Here is a 16,204-nt window from a genome sequence, read left to right as displayed (position 1 = left end):
TGCATATTAGTCCATGTTTTTTATATTGAAAAGTCAGAAGCTTGATGAGAGTCAGTGCCAATCACATGTTGTTGACACATTTCTACACAACTTAATTTGAGTATAGAAGTTGCAAATAAAGAGATAATAAGTTGCATCTATTTCGGGAAAAACAAGCATTCTATAGATTAAGAAGATGAAAAACACAATTTAAAGAAGAATGAAAAATGCCGAGAAAAAGCGAATGTCGAGAGATATGATCGGAGTGAAAGTCTAGAAGCTGGTATTCCAATTTCAACAAGCTTCAAAGTAAGACCACTGCAATGGGCGATATACAAAATTTACGAACACAGAGATGTGCAATCAGAAAGTATAGGCTGAATATCAGCTTCATTGGTTTTGGGCTTCCACCACAAACCCAAAGCTGAAACTCAACCCAGCCACACTCAACTCTTGCTCTCAGCAAGAAAGGGGCAACAGGCAGATAGACACACACACACACACACACACCAAGAAAGGGGCAACAGGCAGATAGACACACACACACACACACACACACAGAAGAGGGACCCTATACTTTTTCTTATTAAGTACAACAGAATAATTGAAGGTATCATACACCATATAATGTCTACCTTGATGGAAGCAGTAGGTAAGGGGAAACAAATCTACTTGAGAAAATAAAATAAAATAAAATAGGAAGAAAAAGGAAATGCTTAGGAAGAAGGCTCCAAAGCAGGCACACCACCCTAAGTATAAGTTTCTGGCTGCTATGTGTCAAACAGGTACCGCCATGGTAAAGAGTTGAGTACTTCTACGTCGTTCATACTTATCCATGTTAGTAATGACACATCTTCTCTGTCATATGCCTATGCAAGTGATCAGCACAGAATCCATCATGTTGCACAAGCTCATAATTAGAAAAACTCTACAGGTGCACCATGAAAACTCCTATCCATGATATAGAGAACCAGAGATCACCGAAATGACGTAAGCAGCGGAGAATGATTTTTGTTCTTTTTATTTCTTTCATTTTCTGACCAAAAAAGAGGGAGAAAAGATTTACTGACACATAATCATCCCTATTATCATAGACATTCTGTTGCAGAGCAAGGAAACAGGCTTTATAAATCCTGTCCAGATATTAGAGGTAACCAAAATTCACAGTACCAGCGAATATAGAGAATGAAGGCCCAAACATGCATATCCAAGAATATATATTGCAGGTTGATCATATTCAATGATTAGTGTGACAAAATCTCTCTCACATTTGATGATCATATTCTCCACTCAGACCCTCTCAGATATGATATGACAAGTATGCACGCAACACCCTCCTAGCACAGAGCATCCACTCCATGTCAATATTAAAACAGATCATAATGGCCAACTATAGTGGTTAATGGCATCCATACCAAATGTACTTCAGAAATTGATCGAAAATATGTAAAAACCTGCAGAGCATATACAACGCGTGCTAAATAGACCAATAAACACAGAAAAGATGCAATGCAATAACACATCCATACAAACAACAACAAATAGATAGGCAAATTTTTCAGAAATGTTCTAGTGAATATTATTTCAAGAAATTAGGTTGCATTACGTTCATAAAGCTTTAGTAGATGGTAGAAGTTCAAAAGAAAAGTCTAAGTCAAGATTATAATGAACTTGGAGTCCGTGCAAGATTGACAGCAAACCTGCACCCACCGACAGCTTTTAGAATTTTAGAGATTGTCACTTCTTACACAACTATCCATGTGATGCTCATTCAAGACAAAAATTTAACTAAAAGATCAAAAGAGCAATTGACATCTGATTGGTCTGCCGATTGACTTTAACTTTGAAGTAGAGGTCCAAAAAAATACGACAATAAATCACAGTGAGAAACAAGAAACATTTAGGAAAACGAACAATATCTGTATGTCTTGTGATTTATTTGCCTTCAGAAATAACATGTAGCTGGAAACTAGCCTCAAGGGAAAGACCTGGATGTATGGAAAGTAGACATCCTTCAGGAAACATTGAAGTTTAAATGTCTCTGAGAACCTCATCTTTAGATCCTGGATTTCAACCTGTCAAAATAATCCGTGATTGAAGTCTACAAACCAAATGGATGAGGCCAACAAGTAAAGCCATCTAACAAAAATAAGCTTTGTCTTAAACTGCTCAAAACATAGAAAACTCACCACTTAATTATATACAAAATCATGTAATTTTTTTTCTCGTGTATATTTATGTCTGTTCTGGTGGAAGGTAGGAGGAAAAGGAGGATGGGGTTAAGGGTATGATTGAAGATGGAGTACAATCAGCAGTGTCATAATATATTATAAATGCAATTTTCCTTTTTCAAAATTATATATATATTACTTCTTCAAATTAGTTTTAACTGTCCTCTTCATATTAGTTTTGCATAAATCACACTTGAAAATCGAAGGACCTAATTAGAAATTTTTAAACTATAAGGACCATGTAAAAACATTTGTGAAACTTAGAGGACCAAAAGCATAAGTTGTGGTACGTGAGTGGTGATGCAGCATACAGGTGATGATGCCGCATATAGCTGATGATGTTGCACATGGGCGATGACGTGGCACTCGCTGATTGGACAATTTTGGGCAGAAAATTCCGTAGGATGTGCCACATCATCGCCCATATGCCGCATCATAAAAATAAAAAATTTCATCTGTTCTACCACATCATCACCCATACGCCACATCATCAAATAATCGGCCTGTAATAACCTAACTAAGCGGTTTCTACCACGTAATCACCAATTAATGCCGCAAGAACTTCTTGTGAGAGAAAGTTGCCAGATTAAAACGGTTGAGAAAAAATAGGGACTAAATTTCAGCTTTTTGAAGTTAAGGGACCTATTAAAAATCTGACCTAAACTTGGAGAACCAAAAGCATAATTAACCCTAATTTTTTGAAAAATATATAGGTCACAGTTTTCAGATCAACAACAATATATGTTCTATACAGTTAATTAAATTGAATGCCCTAATATTCAAGTGGAACTTTACAAGGTTCAATAGAAAAACTTACCATTTGACATTCTAACTCATACAGCATCATAAACCTTCTATGCCATAGATATTTTATATTTAATCTAAAAAAATATAAGATAGCACATAAGAAATAAGTAATCTGCCCAATAGACGCATAATATGTCAGCTCATCTCTATTGTAATTATAAATATTGTCTCTATCCCTATAACAAATATTCTTGCACTCTTGCATCTACTACATCATACATCACAAATAAATAACAAATATAAAAATGTATCATAAATTGAAAGAATATCATGAACAACCATAATGACAACCACCCATCCCCCTCCTGTTTATATGGTGTCATCTTCATGAATTAATAATTGCATTCAAATTGTTTTTATATGGCACATTATTTGTCAATGCTTGCTTCTATAATCAAGGTCTGCATTCTTGATACCGGATACCGTATCAGTACCTTATTGGTATGGTACAGTACACCTTTGTACCAAAATAACTCTCCAACCATTTTTCTGAATCTCCATCTCAGTACAGACCAATGCGCACCTTGGTACGCCTCGGTACAGACGGTGTGGGGCTTGTACCAACTTGAAGGTTTGTTTCATATCAGTTTTTTGTCAGTACGGTACAGTACGCCTCGTACCAAACGGTACGACAGACCTTGTTACAATCTTCCCATAGCTATCATCTAGACAACCTGAAGTCTTCATCTCCTAGTTTTGATCATTTAATTCCGCTTTCTTAACCATTTCACGATATGATTCCTTTAACATGTCTTTCCAAAGCACCCTCATCCCACTCTTGCGCAACTAGTTCACCTATACCATCTACAATTTAATTTCCATAACATTATTGACCATAATTGTCATATAATTATGTTAACCTAAGAACATATAGGCCCCACACACATCTTTGAAGGAACCCAACCAATACATCAAAACCTGTTCAACTGTATCATGTCACTTCAGGAATAGAAATTACACATATTAACCTCATATCCCAGAAATATCGTAGCAATACTTTCCTTTTCCACATCTCATACTCCTATTTCAGTATCTGTTTAGTCTCTTCTATTCTCTACAACCTACACTTCTTCCCATTGCAACCTCCCTACAATGATTTTTTTTGCCAAAAGAGGGGACAAATAAAACACGAGCATGAAAAAGATGAGGACTCATAGCAAGCATCTTTTAATCACTACTACAGCAAAATCACATCATGTGTTATGTTATCTCCATTACGCTAATTTTATATAAAAGGACTCACCAAATTGAATATTGATAGCAAACATAGCCCATACCAGGTGACTTGGGAGGGATTGGAAAAGCTAATCTCAGATAATTCTGATAAAGCCTATAAATAACAGCTAATTTTTTTTAGTTTTATGCAAGATTTCAAATACCGCCAGAATGGGACGACATGAGGTCCATCATTCCAGCAGGTTCCCGGTACACAATCTATCGATACAGGATGCAGTCCCATACTGTGTGACAATACAGGATGCAGTCTCATGCCATGTGTTGGTACACGATACCAGACCATTCTGGTGATAAACTGGGATGACGTCGGGCACCGGTATTTGAAAGTAAGCCTTTCATCTTTCCACAATCTAATTGTCGTGCAAGTTGAATGCGGCTGTACGAGTATACGATGTATGAGTGTATTATGAATGTCATAAGAATCATTCAGATTTTATGAATTTTGCACTCAATAGCATTTTCTGTTTAAACTTTTTCTAGTTTGATATGTCTTTGTTCAATTATTTATAAGTTGCAGGCTTTTTATATTTCTGCTTCAAAGAGTAATCTTAGCCCTATGTATTTTACAAATTGGGACTTTGTTTTGGTCAAATTTCGCCCAATTCATCAATTTTTTGTTCAATTAAGTCCACTTCTCCAATCTTTTATAGGTTCACATAATTTATATCTGAAATGTTCTTTCTCTCCATATTTAAATTATTCAATCTCTTTAACCTTCTTCAGATGCACCATTTAAATTTATGCTTATGTTTTTAACGGATAATATTTAGTGATTTGTTATTTTTCAATTTCACCTTTTTTATTTTCTTGCTCTTTTCATCAAGGGAAAAAAGGAAAAAAAATCTCATTCAACCACCACACTCTATTATCAGACACTCTAACCATAGCTCCAAAAAATCTTGCTTCAACATAATCATCTACACTCATGCCTAACATGTCCAAACCTTATCAGATGGGTTTCCATTGTCTAAATCTCTGTTTCTGCAACTTCTAAACTTTCTTCAGTTATTATACAAACTTTTTTTGTTTTTTCACGTGTCCACCTTAACAGACTCCTGTCAGATTGGAGCTTACAATCAACATATGCTCATAAAAGTTTCACTATTACATTAATTATCCAACTAAATCATATGCTTAAGTCAAAAAAATTTCTCTTCATTCTAAAATGATTTCAGATGACTGCATAAAAATCCATAAAAACTTCTCTAGTCCACCAATTCTGTTTCCACTTATTTAAGGCTTCGTCAACACAAATTGTTTTGCATATCTTGTAGTCTAATTTTAATTGCCCTCAGCTCCAAAATTAAATGAACTAAACTAGCAACAAAGTATTCAGTTTTGGTCCAATTACCATGAAATCTTCACAGATTATCCTATAATCTGTCAACTTTTATTAATAAACCATCACAAACAGTTTTTCCTTGACTTGTTCTCCATTGTATACACATAATCCCAAGCATCATATTATATTTTTCCTTTTTAAATCCATCCTACCAGACTTTAATGGACAATGAAAATGCCAAGCATCTGCCATGCACATGACAGATCATTAGTTCTTACTGCACAAATTTCGAAGCCACACAAATCAAGCAACCAACGTAACTGCTCCTTGAAATATCCAAACTGCCACAACAGTGTTAATTAACCAAATAGCACTCCATATGCATATCTTCACTTGATTAACCCAGGTTTTAGATCGCATGAGAAAACCGCAATTGCCTTATCAGATTTAACTTTCAGAACCAAGAAAGATAAAAATCTGCCGCCCAGTAAACCCTCTATCATCCAAAAAAAAATAACATCAGAGTTGTATTCAGTTTACTCTAGTTTGGTCCTTCTGATAACAACACCATATTCTCTACAATCTCCTTTAAAAAATCAGCTGAACGGTAAATGTTTTTTTTTTATAAAAAAAAAGAACCACCACATAAAAGTCATGTTACGAAAACAAGCAGCATAGCAATTCAAGAATATTCAAAGACAAAAATGACTAAATGTGTTTCAACTTTCGAAATTTAATAAAATCATATATACCAGAGACTTCGATAGGTTGGTATGCAGTTTTTAAGAGGTAAATTTTGGCTGGTTGTAGTTTTCATTAATTTTGCAGAATAATTTACTAAATTTATCGACCCCTTAATAAAATTTCAATTTTACCATAAAAATTGGAAGTAGAAAAAAGAAACCCAGAAGAGTGACCAGGCATCAATCTCTAAAAGTGAATGTTAATGACAGACTAAAATTTTATAAAGTTACCTACCGTGTGCATAGATACTTTCTCCATGATTTTTAACTTTATGTACTCTTGATATGACCAGTCAAAAGCACACTAGAAAAAAAAAGACACTTCACAAACAAATTCTAATTCCAAAGAACCATAACCTAAGTGGCTTATATACTACCTGCAGTGTATTTATCTGTGAACATGTTCATACTACTTTAATCGAAAGTCAAGGTAAAAACTAAATAAAGGAGAATCATTTCTATAAGGATACCTGAGTAAAGCTTCCATGAGGTGATATTTGGATTTCCTCTTCCAAGGGATCCCTGATACCGCCATCGGTCTGTATACAATCATGCAATTAAGATGCAGAAAAAACAAACAAATAAGTGATTGAATAATCATTTACGCTCTTAGAATAACGTTTTACCCTCCAAACGCATTTACGAGTCGATTTGTTTAACAAAGCATCTCTTGAAAGGTGAAGAGTATACACTTTCTTTGACTCTTTGGTCTTTGAAGAAACCACAGCGTGCCTGTGAATTTAGTCACCATATGGATGTACCAAGAAAATGAATCTGGGACATAACACTCGAAATGTGCATGATTTGAAATAACTACCAAATCCTATACCTTCCCAAATGCATTGAAGCAATTGGCCCACCATAACCAAACATCCCAAAAAAAGGCTGCACATAGACAAAGATGTAGGATCAAGCATTCTCACAAGATATATTTTCCATTCTAGAACTTTTAAGGTTTATCCTCCATAATCCAAAGCTTTGTTAAATTATATAAAGATATGCAAAATCCAGAAGAAAAAAAACAAATAAAATTACAGAAAGACCACTTGATGAACCACAGACAAAGTGAAAAACATTACTTTAATTGTCTCTAATGCAACGAGCCCCTAGAGATTGATCCTAATAGTGCACAAAACAGTTCCTTGATTTCGTCTCTAAAAATAAATAAAAGGAAGGGCATGATGTTGGTAACACAATAACAACATAGATTGCCTGTCCCCAAAATATGTTTGCTATATCGTCTAACAGCTGGGTCAAAATGAAATTACCATTGAGTTCGAAAAAATATAACAGTCACATATCATGATTTGTCTACTAAAAGGCAAGAGTATAAATTTTACCTCTCTAAGTACCCTTTAAAAGAATATACTAACATGAAATTAAAGTTTATATATCTCTCTATTTATGAAACCAAATTGTAGAAAAAGTCAAGAACATCAGGCATGGTGTAGGGGGATACTGCAACAGAATTGCTTTAGAAAATATGAAACATCTCGATAGATAAACTAAAAATATGTCACTACTCTTGAGCATTCAAGGGTTACCATCAAATATGGGGCTTTCCCACCAATAGCCATTTGCCTAGACGGCCTGTGATTGGATGAACCCATCCTTCCCCTACATTAGGGTCAAAAATTAATAAGAAAATGGTGCTGAACTCCAAAATATTTAAAAAACCAAAGTAATAAAATAAAATAAAATAAAGAGTACAACATTTCGTTAGTTATCAAAAGATGACAGTAACTAACTTGACTAACCAATAAACATTATTATGCAGTCTAACCAACACTAAGAATTAAATGATGTTTAAAAGATGTCTCTTAGAAAAGCCAAAAATTATTATGTTGAGACCATATTTAGTTCTTTTACAGATTTTCTCTGAATCTTGGGAACTGCAAACAATTAACAGTTAAGACACAGCACAAATATACACAAGGTCAAACTGTAAGTAGCCAACATCGAGAAACAAATCAAAAGAAAATCAAAAACAAGATATTTCCATATATTAACCTGAATATAGACATAATCAGGCATTCAAATTAAGTAGCAAGAACGAAAATGCACAAGGCCTGCATGCATCAGGTATAAACTTGAGGCCATATTTTATTATTCTTGTAATAGAACAGAGTTTGTAGGCATCAAAAAATAACTGCGGTCATAGGAATTCATCGCAATCAAAGATGAGAGACATTAGGAATGCTGCAGACATAGTAACAAAAAAGTTAGTCCTAGACAATGACAAAAATCTTACTCTACTGCCACAAATTGTTTCATCAGTATGTGAACCTCCCCGAAAGTGCAGTTTAGTTCTCAAATTAACAAAAAAAAAAAAAGGAAAGCAGGAGAGAGAAAAGTGAGGTTATTTTAAGGAAAAAAAACATTAACACCAAGTATTAAACCCCTAGATTGCTTCTCTCGAGTTTAAGTATTAGGATTCTCGCTCCTCATTCAAGTTGACATTAAAATCAGAATCCAATTGCAAGTTGACCATGTCAGATCTTTCAGGCTCAACAACCTTTGCATCAGAAACAGAAATCAAGTCAGACCCAGATTCCTGGTCCTACAGGGAAAGGAATATCAGACAAATTTTTGATTCAGTTAGAATATGAGTAACTCTTTTATTCTAGAATAGATAAACTACACCAAGTAACTTTTGCACACCTAACTTTAATGTTCACAATCAAAAAGGCATCAAGTCAAAAATTACTGCAACAACATACCACTTTGATATAGAGTTCTCCTCACTACCATCCATTCCAGGGCCACTATCAAAAATTACAATCTTCTGTTCATTGATCATTACACTGCACGATAGTTGAAGAGAAATTATTACAAACATATGTCTGTGGCATTTTGTGGATCAAACTAAAAGCAAATAATATTCCAAATTAATAATGAGCAGAAAAAGTTCATACAGAAAAAAGGAAAAAAAAAAAAGCTTGCTTAAAGAAATTATTACAAAGATTATCATGGAAAATCCAGAACATAGATTTAGAATTGTCAGCTGTGGAGGGGAAAGTAAACAGAAGATACCAATGCAAAAATGAGGATGCATCGGGGCAAGCAAACAGAAGATGCCAATGCAAAAATGAGGATGCAAGGGAGATGCATCCCACAATTATTAAGGAGACAGAAAAACAAGCCCACTAGGAAAATTATAGGAATAGTCCAGTTGTTGGATTGAATTCCTATGTCACCAAGTGATGCATACGTCATAGCTCGTTCTTTGGGTTTATGTGCACATCATGTATCCAACCAACTCCAAACTTAAAAACGGTGAACCTTTATTTTACCTGCTCCATCTCTACAGATTCACACCTTACAGTAGACATCCCACCTTTGATGCTCAATCAACAGTCCACATTATACACAATCATAAACGTCTGCATGCAAGTACTCCTACTAGAAACTCGTAAGTATGGGCCAAAACGGAGGAATAGTATTATAAGCTATTCTTTCACATTAATCTCATGTCACTGTTCATTGGCTAAAAACTCTAGTTCAAATATTCCAGAATATTATTTTTGCCCAAATGATGAATTTATAGAACTATCAAGGGTTGGACATTTTAATGTAAATTCTTCATAAATTGTTCGTAGGTTGTTAAGAAATAAAAGTGTTCGTAGGTAAGTGATTTTTTTTAAAAAAAATTCCCACAATTAGACAATGTTTGATTGCTGAATGAGTTAGCCCAAAATGAATGGATTCAGATATCTTTAATCCACTTCAATCAAAGTACACTATTTCACCCTACAAGGTGGAATAGTTTACTGAGGGTTTAATAAAGGTAGTGCTGTCAACTTTATAAAATGCCGACTCTTACCACCCTCAGGAAAAATGGTTTGTTAAAAAGGTGCTTGGCAAGAATGGCTGGAACAACCAAGTTAAGGTGATGTTATTCGATCTTAACCCTGAACACATGCAGCATTAACTGGTCTTCACATCATGATGAAATAATCTTTATTTCTTTTTCTTCTTGTTCCTTCTAAATAAACTACAACATGTAAAGCAAAAATAATAAACTACACATATCGCTTCTGCCTGCACGCATCACAATTTCCCATCATAATAACATTTACTGCAAAAAAAATGAAAAAGCTAGGAGGAGCTATTTTAAGTAAAGCTGCTTTTTTTGATGGAAAAGGAACAAAAGGAATTTGTCCACATAAGTTACTTCCAAAACAGGATGAAAGGATTTTGCAGTCGCATATTGTGACTTGACGCTGCAAGAAAGCGAACTGGACAACAATGCAGATCAATGGCATTGAATAGCTAAGTTAAATAAAACAGATATAAATAGGTTACCACATATTTATCTTTTAAAAAGTAAAATTTATTATTGTCAAAGAGTTCAGTAAACAAAATGCACTCACCTAAGAAGCCTCCTTTCACCTGAACCATTAGACCACACAGCCTGCAATGAATTATCCTAAGAAACCATAGAACAAGAAGGAGGTCTGAGAGCAAGATAATCACATGAACAGAGACATTCAATGTGTAAACAGGACCAGGAATGTTTCTAGCACAACTGACTCACGATCAAGTCAGCAAGAGCAGTTTCAAATGTATACTCTGCTGGAAGTTCTGCCAGAAGGTCTGTATCTGGTGTCAAATCCCACATGTTCTGAGAATGTAAGAGAAAGAAAATTTAAATTAATCACAGAACTCCCAAAAAGCATTCTGAAAAATGCAGAAGTCCTTTTCAAAGGAGATTAAAGAAAACAATACGTAGATTGGTAAGGAGTGCTTAGCAAGTTAAATGTTAACAAAACAAAAATATCAACAAAATAAAGAAGGAATCTACGATCAGTGAACAAGATAAATTACATAGATGATACAATGAAAGGATAGAGCTTGAAAAGGAACACTTACTTGAAAAGTATTAACAGATCGCCCCGCACCATCCTGACAAAAATAAAGAACAAAGGGGGAAAAAGATAACTGGTTGGAGTTCTAAAAGTACCATGATGAAAAAAAATAGTACTCAAACAATATCAGACTACAAAGGCCGAAGAGATGGGATGTCGTCTGCAAAAACAATAAGATAGATAATAACTTACATGAAGCCTTAATATGTGACATTTATTGGTTTTAAAATGTCTGAAACATATTTTCTTTTTGATCTTGTTATCATGCATATCTTCAAGATATATGTCTTCATTCCACAGAATCCTCTGCCTTTCACCATGTGCTGCTTTAGCAGAATATTCCACTTCCTTTCTTATATGGTATATAAACTCATCAATAAGCATATCTTCTGCTGGATCATGAAGTGCTATGCGCGTACTTGTGCCATTAGGCAACAGAATCTGAAACCTATACACTTTTTCAGCATCATCATCATCATGTCCATCCAAGAATTCTACAAGAGCCCTTTTACAGGGCCTTCTATTTGCCATTTCACTACAAAAAACCACAAAAAAAATTCAACTGGCCATTATGTGACTTCAGTCAGCATCATAACAGTCCTGCCAGACATCAATTTGCAACAAAGTTAACTGAGAATATGATCAGCACCTAAGAAATGTTGCAGGAAATGTGCACAAGTACAAAAACAAAATACATGATAATCTAGAAATATATATAAATAAGCAGGGTTAAAAATGAGGCAAAAGCATTTCAAATGTCACTATCTCAATTAACTTAGCAGGTTTACTGACAAACTAAAATATGAATGAACAAGAATGAATGAAATGTTCCAAGATATCATAATACCTTGGCTAGTCAATAACAACCAATTGATATATCAGGTTCGATTGTAAAAACTAGATAAACCATTGTTTTAATTTATTGAATTTACTAATTAGTGAATGAAAATTCGTAATTATGATAATATATCAGATGTTAAAAATTCTTGGATGATATACTGATACTGTATTGGCAGATAATCACCAGAATATCAGTTTATACATATCAATGAGTGCAAAATATTGATACTAGAGTAGCATTATCTAAAATGTAAAAGTTAGTTGGCAATAGGAGGTTCCTTTTGTAAGAGACAAAGATGATGAAACTATTTTCAGAAAAATCCAAAAGAACATATATAAACTTCTGCATTAATGTCAAACTGAGAGAGAAAAATAAAAAAATAATAATAATTGGTACATGTAGCTAGACTTTGAATAGAACACAACACACTAGATTTTAGACTCGAGCAGAATTTATTCAGAGCATATGGAAAAGGTTCACCATCTCAACACTATACCATCTGTATGCTTGGTATGGCTCAGTTCAGCATACAGACCGGTATGTCCCCTGTACTGACTGCATTTCGGTACCAGTACAGTATGTATGATACACACCAGAACCAACCAGTACATCGTACGATGATTGGAATCTATCAACATTCTATTAACTCTTCTCCATAAAATCTGTGTTTTGAAAGATAATGACACACATCATGTTACAAACTATTCAAGAAAATACAGCAAGCAGCATCACAAAAATTCTCAGACAAACAAACAAAGCTCTGTTAAAAGCAAGAAATAAATCATATCCCATCAATATGCAACATCTGCATATGCCCATGAGATAAAGTTGCTGAATTTATTTCATCAATGTAAATAAAAGAGTAAAAATCCATAAATCACCACATATAGCTAGAGTTGAAAAAAACAAAACACGACAGTAAAAGATGATGCCAAGTAAAAAGTAGGATAAAGCATCCAAAATGCAGTGAAAAATTGCAAGAACGAAAATTCAATGTATCAAGGCAATCACATATATAAGCCAAGATGAAGGCAAAGCTTTCTTTTAAAGGTTTATACACGCCATGTAAACATAAGTTTTAACAAAGAACAACACGCACCACACTGCAACCGACTCAAGAAGATATTATACATTCAACAGCACAAAAAACTCAGATAGAACAAGAAAATAATGTTCAAAATCTCAAGATATTATTTAAGCCTTTATGATAAGATAACTGATTTTATTGGGTCAATGTAAAACCAAGATTAAAAATTAGTTAAGCCCCCTAGTAAGTAGATGCTGAACATAAGAAAACAAACCATGATTGAATTCGAAACCTAAAGTAATCTATACGCAAATCCTTTTGAAACCTTTCAAACTATTGTAAAATTTACGACCAACGAAACCCAAGTTTTATCGGATAATGACACGTATTGCCCAACAACCGATTCAAGAACACGATATTGAAACAAAAACCCATGGAAACACAAAATTACGTTAAAGACTGCAAGCAAGAAAAGTTTGAAAGGAGAAGCCGGAGATTCGCCTAAGAATCAGAGGCCATAGACTTGCATGCAGCCTATGATGTTCCGATTACAATGCCAGGACCAAGAAACGGTTATAGGCCCTTCCAAAACCCTTGTAGCGACAAAGGAACGAATCAGTACCCCCTCCGAAGAGCTCCAAGGCCGCGAGACGAGCCCTGCTCCGAGCTCTGGTTCAAGAAGCGGAGGCCGAAGACGTGAGCGACCTCGAGGAATTCCACGGTTACGCGTGAAAAAGATCGGAGGAATAAGAGGGGAGAGGGGAGAGGGGAGAGGAAGGGACAAAAGAGGATAGGAAAAGGGGAATGGGGACGGCCGGAGCAGTCCCACCGTTTGGACTTGGAAGTGGAGAGGGGGAAAGAGAGAGGCAGGGAGACGAGCCTTTCTTGGTTCTCTTATAAAGAGGCGTCCCCTCGGCTAATGAAACGCTGGCCGGTGAGAGTATCTCCAGCAGTAGCTTAATTTCAGGCACGGGTTACGCTTATGCTCACTCTCGGTGAGCGTTAGCTTAAAAATAGTTCCTAGATAAGGCTTCCGTTCGAAGTTGCTTACGATAGAAGCTTCCGTATATTAACGGGAATGATTCGTGGAAGCCCTCCGTACATTGACGGGATATTCAAAAAGGCTCTGACAGCGTTACGCCCGTCAGGCCGTCACATTACTAGGATGGGACGAGGGGAAGAGAGGAAACGGGTTACGGTCACCGGCAGTGAGAGAGAACGGGTTACGTCGCCGGCCGTGGGAGTAATGAATAATGACATAGCCTTGATGCGGCAGGTTGCCTTTCCCCGGTGTGTAAGAGAGTACCATACCGGGTGTGGTAGTACTTGTTGGTTTCTTTCTGTAGACCCCGAGGAAGATACTCGACTGGGTCCACGCAGCCCACCCCGGGCTAAACGGCTACAACGCGAACGCGAGAGGGAGCGGCGCAACTATTTTTTCAGAAAAAATAATAATAATAATAATTTTTATGAAATTATTTTTTTGGTACAATCGCATCTCATACAAAAACATGCACAAGTATAATCAATAAAGTCAGAAATAAAAAGCTAACGGAGAGAAGAAGAAATAGTTGTCGAGTTCTTTCCTAAAAACTCACTAGAATGATGAGCCGTAAAGGAGACCATCAATCAACCGCATTATTCGTTTCCTGGTAAACATAGGTAGCCCGAAAAAAATCACACCCTCTCGCTAGTCTTCGAGTGTCGTCGAGCAATAACCGCCCGTCCACATCGCTATGCCGACTACGTACCTACCCGATCACCGGAGCCGAGTCCTCTTCAAGGCGAATATTGACCGCACCCAAAACATACCTTGCATAGGAGATGCCCTCCGACGCAGCTCTGAGCTCAGTTCCAACGACAAAACTGTCGAAAATCTGTTGGCCCCCGGCTTCCACAAATCTGATGTTGTGGTCTCTAATAAGAAAACCCATACCCCTATTGCCTCCTCCCTCAGCAACCCTGCCATGAAAATTCATTTTAAAAAAATATTTTTCTTTCTACAAAAATTAAAATTGTCAAGGAGATTTGGAGATTGACGAACTTCCTAATAATGCCGTCATCATAACTTCAGAACCGGAAAAATAGGGAGATTCAATCATGCAATATAGTAGATGACTAGATGGGTGAGCCGTGAGAAACAATTTTGTCCACTAATTCTATTATAAGCACTTGCTTAATTGATCAGATCATGACCTATTGAGATCTTTTTTTTTTTGAAGCATTGAAATTAGGTTGTGTTGCGGGAGGGGGAGGGGCCTTGAATTTAGTCCCACATCGGCTAGTAGCGGGAAGGTTCTGTGCCTTAAATGGGAGTTGGAAAACCTTTCCTCTCGAGGCGCCTTTTGAAGGGCAAAACCGTGAGGGCAGTGGTCTCCCCCCGTATGCGCTGGATGCGCGGGCCGGAGCGCCCAAAGGGCAGTGGTCTCTCTCCGTCTGCGCGGGCTAGGCTGTTGTGTGAGGCTCCGGCAGAATGCCATCCCCGCAACAGATGGCGCGCCAGGTAGGGGCGCCTCCTCCGACCGTTGACTACCCCTCAGGACTGTGGAGGGTCAATAACCTTCCCGCTGGGGGGCTATGTTGCGGGAGGGGGAGGGGCCTTGAATTTAATCCCACATCGGCTAGTAGCGGGAAGGTTCTGTGCCTTAAATGGGGGTTGGAAAACCTTTCCTCTCGAGGCGCCTTTTGAAGGGCAAAACCGTGAGGGCAGTGGTCTCCCCCCGTCTGCGCTGGACGCGCGGGCCGGAGCGCCCAAAGGGCAGTGGTCTCCCTCCGTCTGCGCTGGACGCGCGGGCCGGAGCGCCCAAAGCGGACAATACCTCGGGAGGAACGCAGTCCTCTTTCTCTGCTAGCTTAATGTAGGCTAGGCTGTTGTGTGAGGTTCCGGCAGAATGCCGTCCCCGCAACAGGTGATGCTAGACCCTTTTTTCTTCCTCTTGTTTTATAGTGATGCTATTAGTTCTCCAGTGCAACATGGCGATGAATACTGGTTTCAGATTGGACATGATGGACCCTGCACCCCGCCAAACACGAACAAGAACCTTGGGTCGTTACCAAAGCGAAGCAACTTCAAATGAAAGTGCCATCAAGCTTTTTAAGTGAGTACAAAAGCTTCCAGTGCAAGGATAATTGCCTGAAACACACGAAACTTTCCTTTATTGGAGGGGCTCAAAGTTTGATAGGCCTAAAG

The 16,204-nt window shown here is 36.9% G+C and overlaps 1 protein-coding gene across 4 annotated transcripts in view; it reads right to left on the bottom strand.

The window, feature by feature from the left end:
- GMI1 (gamma-irradiation and mitomycin c induced 1) overlaps window positions 1-13,773 on the bottom strand; it is a 45,582-nt gene extending 31,809 nt beyond the window's left edge. For 3 of the 4 annotated variants that reach the window (XR_016413288.1, XM_039129041.3, XM_026802763.4), the window contains exons 1-11: window positions 13,637-13,773; window positions 11,339-11,746; window positions 11,151-11,183; window positions 10,816-10,902; window positions 10,652-10,707; window positions 8,999-9,082; window positions 7,823-7,895; window positions 7,108-7,163; window positions 6,905-7,010; window positions 6,749-6,817; window positions 1,968-2,054 (exon numbers count right to left, since the gene is read on the bottom strand). Coding sequence is in view for 3 of the 4 variants with exons in the window: in XM_039129041.3 (XP_038984969.3) it covers window positions 1,968-2,054; window positions 6,749-6,817; window positions 6,905-7,010; window positions 7,108-7,163; window positions 7,823-7,895; window positions 8,999-9,082; window positions 10,652-10,707; window positions 10,816-10,902; window positions 11,151-11,183; window positions 11,339-11,677 (990 nt within the window). In the remaining variant the exon portion in view is untranslated. The remainder of the gene's footprint in view (window positions 1-1,967; window positions 2,055-6,748; window positions 6,818-6,904; window positions 7,011-7,107; window positions 7,164-7,822; window positions 7,896-8,998; window positions 9,083-10,651; window positions 10,708-10,815; window positions 10,903-11,150; window positions 11,184-11,338; window positions 11,747-13,636) is intronic. The other variant, XM_039129042.3, reaches the window with a different exon arrangement.
- Window positions 13,774-16,204: the final 2,431 nt, after the last annotated feature.

Source organism: Phoenix dactylifera, chromosome 5 (genome assembly GCF_051530095.1).
Source record: "Phoenix dactylifera cultivar Ajwa chromosome 5, Ajwa_hap1_PhDact_Kaust_v1.1, whole genome shotgun sequence".
NCBI lineage: Eukaryota > Viridiplantae > Streptophyta > Magnoliopsida > Arecales > Arecaceae > Phoenix > Phoenix dactylifera.
The sequence above is the reverse complement of the archived record's forward strand: the minus strand, read 5'-3'. Positions and strand labels throughout refer to the sequence as shown.